At 48.0% G+C, this 9,886-nt stretch overlaps 1 protein-coding gene across 1 annotated transcript; it reads right to left on the bottom strand.

Annotated features, from left to right (window-relative positions):
• Positions 1-307: 307 nt before the first annotated feature.
• LOC123750547 (octapeptide-repeat protein T2-like) lies at positions 308-1,033 on the bottom strand. The gene has a single exon (XM_045732654.2). It carries the CDS (start codon positions 1,031-1,033, stop codon positions 308-310), a length of 726 nt encoding a protein of 241 aa, XP_045588610.2.
• Positions 1,034-9,886: the final 8,853 nt, after the last annotated feature.

Raw genomic sequence — 9,886 nt, forward strand, 5'->3', positions numbered from 1 at the left:
GATTGAGACTAAACATTGGCGAGCAAAGTTTAGCCTTTTTCCACTTATTTTTCTCTCTTTTATTTGCGTCGTGTGACAGTTTGGCCGAGTCGTAAGACACTGTGTAAGTTGGTCTTCTGTCATCCGTATAGCTGCTTCCGTTGAGATCTGTGGAGTGCTCTATGCCAGTTCTCTCTTTTCGTGAACCTCTACCGGTGTCCCTGACTGTATATCTCTGTCTCTGACAGTTTTCTCTGCGCCTCTGTTTCTCTGCGTCTCTGACTGTTTCTCTGCGTCTGTGTTTCTCTGCGTCTGTATTTCTCTGCGTCTATGACTGTTTCTCTGCGTCTGTGTTTCTCTGCGTCTCTGACAGTTTTTTCTGCGGCTCTGTTTCTCTGCGTCTCTGTTTCTCTGCGTCTCTGACTGTTTCTCTGCGTCTGTGTTTCTCTGCGTCTGTATTTCTCTGCGTCTCTGACTGTTTCTCTGCGTCTGTGTTTCTCTGCGTCTGTATTTCTCTGCGTCTATGACTGTTTCTCTGCGACTGTGTTTCTCTGCGTCTATGACTGTTTCTCTGCGTCTCTGACTGTTTCTCTGCGACTGTGTTTCTCTGCGTCTGTATTTCTCTGCGTCTCTGACTGTTTCTCTGCGACTGTGTTTCTCTGCGACTGTATTTCTCTGCGTCTATGACTGTTTCTCTGCGACTGTTTCTCTGCGACTGTATTTCTCTGCGTCTATGACTGTTTCTCTGCGTCTGTATTTCTCTGCGTCTGTGTTTCTCTGCGTCTGTGTTTCTCTGCGTCTGTGTTTCTCTGCGTCTGTGTTTTTCTGCGTCTCTGACTTTCTCTGCGTCTATGACTGTTTCTCTGCGTCTCTGACTTTCTCTGCGTCTGTGACTGTTTCTCTGCGTCTCTGACTTTCTCTGCGTCTGTGACTGTTTCTCTGCGTCTCTGACTTTCTCTGCGTCTATGACTGTTTCTCTGCGTCTCTGACTTTCTCTGCGTCTCTGCCTGTGTACATATGTACATTTAGTAGAGCAACAGCGAGAGTGGAACATCCCGTGACGTCATAACTTGTAACGTAACAAATATGAACGCATTAGGAACACAAGATAGTGTGACAGATGGGCCACATGGTCCTGAAATATGGAGAAACAGTGCATAGAATTATCCCTCGGGAGCTGGGGGGTGGGGGGGGGGATGATCTATCGCCGCAGTCCTTAGAGTTTATTAAATGGTGTGATTTACATAATACTGGAAGCCGGATATTACTATTATGGTAATGGAACACTGACGACGAGACATCATGACATCAGATGAAGGAAAACTGACAACTCATTTACACCCACCAGCAAGTGACGAGGGGGTATTCATACAGCTGTCATACAGCAGTCATACAACACCCATACAGCAGTCATACAACACCCATACAGCAGTCATACAGCACATCCCACATTCGCAATCTACCAATCTATACCGTATATACGATAGGTAACTGTACAAACATACGATAAGTAACGTGTATATACAACATATAATTAAGTATATCAATTTACTAGATTTTGTACCCGTCGGTGTTCGGGTCTCTGTTTGTCTCCCTCTTTCTCTTCCCCCTCTCCTTGTCTTCCATTCTCTCTCCCTCTCTCACATTCTGCTTCCCTCCGTACCACCCGGTCCCCCCCCCCCATGCCTGCCATTCTCCCTCCTCCTCCTCATTCATGCCTCCCTTATACTCCCTTATACTCCCTCCTGGTGGGCAAAACATGCTCTAATAACATTTATTCAATGTTGAATCTACATTATCGATGTTCAGTAAAGTTGAATCAATGTTCTCGACGCTGATGTAACGTCGATGGCAGCTGCGAAATCTGTTGGTAAACACTCTATTGACCAAAACACCCGCACTTCAGACTTCATTCGAATCTTTGGTCGTCGAAATAGGAGCAATCCTACTTAATGAGGGACAAAAGGGGGTCGACCCCCAAACACCCGCTATACAATCACAGTTCACCATAGGAAGTGGCTTCAGGCTAAACTGCAGCTGTCTGACCTTTATCCTCAGACAAACAGACATTCTCTTTTTAAAGTACTGATGTTGACAAATCTACAAGTCACAGCTGAGTGTCACTGTTTGTGGATGATATACCATGAATATCACTATACCATGATAACACCATGAATATCACTTCTGTAGAAGACATTGGAAAACTAAACGTTGATATAAATAGTATTTGACTGGGCAGCGGAAAATAGTATGAAATTTAACAATGGTAAGAATTGTTAAATATCATACTATCGGATTTCGTAAAAATACAGAACGTAAACGATATACAGAGTACAAGACATTTTCTGATGCCTTCATAGGAGGAAAGTTATATGTAATGTATCTAGGAATAATTATTTCAGACGACCTAATGTTTACTGAGCATAACAAAGCAAATAAAGCATCAGCCAGAAAAATGGTAGGAAAGAGTACGACAAACTTCGAATCCAAACATTCCATTACAATGTTCCTACTATTCCAATCACTTCTGCTTTCCAGTATTGTCTACTGCTCGGTGCTCACTTCACTTTTCAAAGCAGAAGTTTCTAAAACACAGGAAATACCGACAACATTTACAGTATTGTATGGACACGATATAGCACCTAAATTACTGGGCAAGTATCATGGAGCTCAAAACTGACTCTACTGACAGTAAACGACAGAGGTATCACATGTATACCTATAAGAATATGTCTGTCTGTTCAGTGGTCGAGGCCAGACGCTTGGGGATAGCTTCACCCAAATTAACAGAATGAATGGTCTGGGGTGCGGGATGGACATAGGCTGTTCAGGGGTCGCTAGAAATAAAAAAGGGAACAGCGCGCGCAACACAAATGGCCAGAAAGAATCAGTCTTTCCTATTCACAAAGATATGATAAAGAAAGGAAAGAGAGGCCAGAGAAGGGTATTGAGAGGGCTATTGCTTGGTGTGTGTGTCTGCTGATGATGCAGTTTGGCTTGTCTGCCTCGTTCACGCCGGCACATTACGGCCTCTCGCTCCGGATTAACGGACTCTGAATTCAAAGGTTTTCGTGACCCATCGGGTGAATGGAAGTTGGTTATTTGGTTTTCATTTTCACTGGACTAAACTAGAGGTTGAAATGATGAAATGAAACAGTAATGTATAAGAGGTAATGAGTGAGAGCAGCGGAGAGGGAGGGATGTGGAGCCTGGCGCAGACAATACCAAGAAGATAACAGGTCTTAAGGAAAGAGGCTTCTGGTTTTAAGTAGTGGTGATGCAGGCGGCGATGGTGATGATAGTTGTGGCCTAGATGGTGGTGATGTTGGTAGTGGTGGCGTGTGTGATGGAGGTAATGGGACTGGTGGTGTTGGGAGCGTCCATGATGGCGATTGTGTTAATGGTAGCGTCGATGGTTATTAGCAAACCACTATAGGAAGTAACCAACAAGACCCAACCAGCTCTAACATGCATTATTACTAAAACAAAGGAACACAGTTACAACCTTTAGCATCATTATAATAACCATTATCATATAAACTACCCTTATCATCTTAGATTCATTCGAATGCCATGGATAAAATATATCGATGGAAATGAGAGCACACCTATTTATATGGCACAAATTACTTCCATGGTTCATTGAAAAGACCACACGCAAAAAAAAGACATCAACTTCATTCTGTAACATCGAACCAACAATTTACGAAAGCGGATATTTCGATAAACTCATTCGCTAACATTCGATATCGGAAAACCTACTTGTAGTCTATTACAGATTCGCTTTTTTGTTGTCATTCTTTTTTGTGTGTCGGCGAGTGGACAGCGACAATGATGGCGATAAAAAGCAGCAGCAACAACAACGACAAAAGCAACAATGAACAGTGGCAGTTATGTGGCTTTTATTGCAAGTCCAAAAGACAATTTTGTGAAAATGGGCGCGACATGAGAAACACCAAATTGGGCATCGTTCTTTTCCCATCGCGGGAGGGAGGAACGGAGGACAGAAAAGGAATTAGGTGGATGGGGGGTTTCCGAAGGGCTTCTCTCTCTTATCCCATCCTCCATCATGTTCCGCTGAGGTGGATAGTCACTTTCTACTGCATTTCGTAAACACCTTTCGCTGGGGTATATATAGCCATTTTCTGCCGCATTCTGGCTCTCTTCTGACTCCCTTCAAGTAAGTTAACAGCTAAATTCTTGCAAATTAGCCCCTTTGTACATCCTCGTGTACGTCCTTCGTTGAGGTGGGGACGAAAACTCTTCCTGTTTTATGGTTAAAAATGAAACGCAAACCACTATAACGATTCCACTTGAAAAGGTATTAAGAAGCCCATTTATTTCGTTACAAACCTCGAACATTGCATTGCATGGTTTATCTGTTATATTACGAAACATTTATACCAACCCACTCGTCCTTACATGTTGAAAAGCTTTTCTTTCAGCCTTACAACACAGCAGTATAAGCCATCACCGCAGACAAAATAATTCCCAGATCATCATAATTAAACCTGACATTAACCTACCAACAAGGTACCTTTCATAACACAACAGTTGTACCGGGAATGAATGTTATGCAATTCGGATATACATAAATAGGATTCATCGCTCGCTGTTATCATTCTGCCTGGTTCCCACCTATGAAAGAAGATGAGAAAAACACGCATTCTCAATATTTATTACGGCACTGATAGCGCTGCTAATATCTCGGATTTTCTTTAGTGTTGTGAAGAACTAGGCAGACATGTTCGGTGGAACAGGCGCCCTCCGTCCTGGGGAATGGTTTTAATAGTGTTTGAGTCCTGACATCTTACAACCTGGGTATTGATTAAGTCCAGCTACAAGTCCTGATTACTGGACCCCTAACTCATGGCTGATTGTTCCCCCCCCCCCCCTTAGCCTGGGTATTGTCTCAGCAAGTGGTGGTTGTTGGCACTACAACTCCTCGGTGTTGTCTCAACACATTCGTTCCGGGTACATAATCCCTACGGATAAATTATTGGATTACAGAAATCCACGGTGCTGACAGAGATTTATCTGAGAACCTTGCTTACCCTCAACCAGCATCAAGAACTGCTAGGGAATGTCTTATATAGGCTAAATTACATGAACCAATATTATGTGGTTGGTATTTGGTTTTACATTTTTTTAATAAACTTTTTATACAAACAAAATGGCGTCTGGTAGATGCCCGATGTCATGTTTGTCAACGATGGTTTACAGGTATGGCAACCTAATGTAACCAATGGGAGGAGACCAAGCTCGTCATGCATCAGAGACACCGCGTGAGATTGGGTGGCAGGAGCTTAGTTGTTCTGTTCTCAACTGAGCAGATTTCACCTGTCTGAAGCCTCTCATGTAAGCCTCACAGAGTGCCGCTGCGAAAGTCTTTGAGTGAAGCGGGAACACCAGAGACTACGCTTCTCTGGCCGATGGCACGATGTTTGTGTGCGAGATAGACAGGAAAGTTCCATGTGCTTTGTCGTGCGACAGAATTTTCTGCTTTGATACTGTGGTCTTTGAGGTTTTCTGGATGACCCGTTGTCTGATCGTATCCAGGATCAACAGGAAACAACATTCAAAAACATTAAACAAAAATTAGCCCAAAATAGATAAAAACAGACGAAGAAAACGAGTGTACATGCAAGACCAAACAAGGTAACTTTCCTGGGAGGACCTTAGTGATACTCTCATTCCCCGCAAGTCAACGTCTGAGCTCGAGCGGGAAGGTAACTTGCCAATTTAGGGACAAGTTTGAGAATTTGGCAAGTCCAACAGTCAAGTTTTGTGGTTCACTTCTAGAGAGATAATGCTCTTAGCATAGCTCTCATTGCCCAGGCAGTCATCCCATCCCTTCCCTTCACCCCTGGCACCACACCCCCATCATTATCCCCCTCACCCGGGCACTCACCCCCTTCTATATCCCTCCTCACCCTGGCACTCACCCCCTTCACTATTCCCCTCACCCTGGCACTCACCCCTTCACTATCCCCCTCATCCCTGGCACTCATCCCTTCACTATCCCCCTCATTCCTGGTACTCACCCCTTCACTATCCCCGTCACCCTGGCACTCCTTTCAACATCGTCCTCATTCTGGCACTCACCCCTTTCACTATCCCCATTACCCTTGCACTCACCCCCTTCACTATCCTCGTCACCCTGGCAGTCACCCCTTCACTATCCCCCCTAACCCTGGCACTTACCCCTTCACTATCCTCCTCACTCTGGCACTCATCACCTTCACTATCCGCCTCACCATTGGAACTCACCCCTTCACTATCTCCCTCAACCCTGGCACTCACCCCTTCACTATCCCCCTCACCACTGGCACTCACCCCTATTCACTCTCCTCATCACCTGGGCACTCCCTTTCACTATCCCCCTCACTCTGGTGCTCATCTCCTTCACTATTCCCCTCACCCTGGCCCTCACTCCTTTCACTATCCCCCTCTAACACTCACCCCTTCACTCTCCTCATCTCCCTGGCACACACCTCTTCACTATTCCCATCACCTTGGCACTCACCCCCTTCACTATCCACATCACCCTGGCACTCACCCCCCTCACTATCCCCCTTCTGACACTAAATCCTTAACTATCCATCTCACCATGGTACTCACCCCTTCACTTTCCCCATCACCCTGGCACTCACCTCTTCCCTATCCACATCATCCTGGCACTCACCTCTTCACTATCCCCATCACTTTGGCACTCACTCACTTCACTATCCCATCACCCTTGCACTCACCCTCTTCAGTATTCCCATCACCCTAGCACTCACTCCCCTTCCCTATCCGCTTCACCCTGGCATTCACCTCCCTTCATTATCCCCATCACCCTGGCACTCACCCCTTCACTATCCTCATCACCCTGGCACTCACCCATTTACTATCCCCCCTCATAATTGCTTTCACCACCGTTCTCTATCCCTCTTGCCCTAGCACTGACCCCCTTCACTATCCTCCAAACTTTGGCACTCGCCCCTTCACAATCCCCATCACCCTGGCACTCACCCCTTTACTATCCCTCTCATAATGGCACTCAACCACTTCATTATCCCCCCTCACCCTGGCACTTACCCCTTTACTATCCCCCCTCACCCTGGCACTCACCCCCTTCACTATCCCCCCTCACCCTGGCACTCACCCCTTTCACTATCCCCCTCATCCTGGCACTCACCCCTTCACTATCCGCCCTCACCCCTGGCACTCACCCCTTCACTTTAACCCTCACCCTGGCACTCACCCCTTTCACTATCCCCCTCACTCTGACACCCCCCTTCACTATTCCCCTCACCCTGGATTTGTGATCGCTGTGGTCCTGGGTTCAATCCCAGGCGCCGGCGAGAAACAATGGGCAGAGTTTCTTTCACCCTATGCCCCTGTTACCTAGCAGTAAAATGGGTACCTGGGTGTTAGTCAGCTGTCACGGGCTGCTTCCTGGGGGTGGAGGCCTGGTCGAGGACCGGGCCGCGGGGACACTAAAAAGCCCCGAAATCATCTCAAGATAACCTCAAGAAGATAACCCTGGCACTCACCCTTTTACTATCCCCACTCACCCTGGCACTCACTCCTTCACTATCCCTCTCATCCTGGCACTCACCCTTTCACTGTCCCCATCACCCTGGCACTCACCCTTTTCATTATCCACATCACCCTGGTACTCACCCCTTCACTATCCACATCATCCTGGCACTCACCCTCTTCACTATCCCCATCACCCTGTCACTCATCCACTTCACTGTTCCTATCATCCAGGCTCTCATCGCTTCACTATCCTCCTCTCAATGGCACTCACCCCTTTACTATAGTCCCCTCATAATTGCACTGACCCCCTTCACTATCCTCCAAACTTTGGCACTCGCCCCTTCACTATCCCCATCACACTGGCACTCACCCCCTCACCCTGGTACTCTCCCCCTTAACTATCCCAATAACCCTGGCACTACCCCTTCACTATCCTCCTCTCAAGGGCACACACACACCACTTCACTATCACCCTTCACCCTGGCACTCACCAACTTCTTTATCATCATAATCCTGGCACTCACTCCTCCATCATTATCCTCATCACTCTGACACTCACTTTTTTCTCTATCCCTCTCACCCTGGCACTCACTCCTTCACTATCTATATCACTCGGGCACTCACTCCTTCACTATCTATATCACTCGGGCACTCACTCCTTCACTATCTATATCACTCGGGCACTCACCCTATCACTATCCCCATCACCCTGGCACTCACCCCTTCACTATCCCCATCACCCTGGCACTCACCCCTTCACTATCCCCATCACCCTGGCACTCACCCCATCACTATCCCCATCATCCAGGCACTCACCCTTTCACTATCCTTCTCACCCTGGCACTCACCCCTTTCACTATCCTCATCACGCTGGCACTCACCCCTTCACTATCCCCATCACCCTGGAACTCACCCTCTTCAGTATTCTCATCACCCTAGCACACACTCCACTTCCCCATCCTCTTCACCCTGGCATTCACCACCCTTCACTATTCCCATCACCCTGGCATTCACCCCTTCACTATCCCCCTCACCACTGGCACTCACTCCTTCACTATCCCCCTCACCCCAGGCACTCACCCCCTTCACTATCTCCCTCAACCCTTGCACTCACCCCCTTCACTTTCCCTATCACCCTGGCACTCACCTCTTCACTATCCACCTCACCCCTGGCACTCACCCCCATTCACTATCCTCCTCACCTCTGGCATTCACCCCTTCACTATCCCCCCTCACCATTGGCACTCACTCCTTCACTATCCCCTTCACCCCTGGAACTCGCCCCCTTCACTATCTCCCTCAACCCTTGCACTCACCCCCCTCACTTTCCCCTATCACCCTGGCACTCACCTCTTCACTATCCCCCTCTCAATGGCACTCACCCCTTTCACTGTCGCCCTCACTCTGGCACTCATTCCCTTCACTACCCCCTCACCCTGGTATTCAACCCTTTCACTATCCCCCTCACTCTGACACTCATCAAATTCACTATCCCCTTCACCTTGGCACTCATCCCTTTCATTATCTTCCTCACCCTTGCACTCACCCCCTTCACCATCCTCATCACCCTGACACTCACCCCCCTTCACTATCCTCATCACCCTGGGTCTCACCCCCTCACTATCCCCCTCACCTTGGCACTCACCACTTTCACTATCCTCCTCACTCTGACCCTCATCCCCATCACTATGCACCTCAAAATGACACTCTCTCTTTTCACTATCCCCCTCGCACTGACACCCCCCTTCATTATCACCCTTACCAGGCACTCTCTCTTTTCACTATCCCCCTCACTCTGACACCCCCTTCATTATCCCCTTCACTCTGGCACTCACTCCCTTCACTATCCCCATCACGCTGGCATTCACCCCCCTTCACTATCCACGTCACCCTTGCACCCACCCCTTCATTATCCCCCTCACCCAGGCACTCACCATTTTACTGTCTCCTCACCCTGGAACTCACCCTTTTCACTATCCCCCTCACCCTGGCACTCACCCCTTCTTACACTCACCCTTTCCATATCCCCTCACCCTGGCACTCACCCCTTCACTATCAACATCAACCTGGCACTCACCCCCTTCACTATTCCTATCATCTAGGCGCTCATCGTTTCACTATCCCCCTCTCAATGGCACTCACCCGCTTCACTATCCCCCATCATTGGTACTCACACCCATTACTATCCCCATCACCCTGGCACTCACCCTCTTCACTATCCCCCATCACCCTGGCACTCACCCCTTCACTATCCCCCTCGTAATTGCACTCATCCCACTTCTCTATCCCCCTCACCCTGGCACTGAACCCCGTCACTATCCTCCAAACTTTGGCACTCGCCCCTTCACCATCCCCCCTTACCCTGGCACTCTCCCCTTCA

The sequence above is a fragment of the Procambarus clarkii genome, chromosome 31 (assembly GCF_040958095.1).
Source record: "Procambarus clarkii isolate CNS0578487 chromosome 31, FALCON_Pclarkii_2.0, whole genome shotgun sequence".
NCBI classification, from domain to species: domain Eukaryota; kingdom Metazoa; phylum Arthropoda; class Malacostraca; order Decapoda; family Cambaridae; genus Procambarus; species Procambarus clarkii.

What these genes read in the sequence shown, in the direction of transcription:
- LOC123750547 (XM_045732654.2), bottom strand. Translation starts at nt 1,033, where the DNA reads ATGTTCCACTCTCGCTGTTGCTCTACTAAATGTACATATGTACACAGG.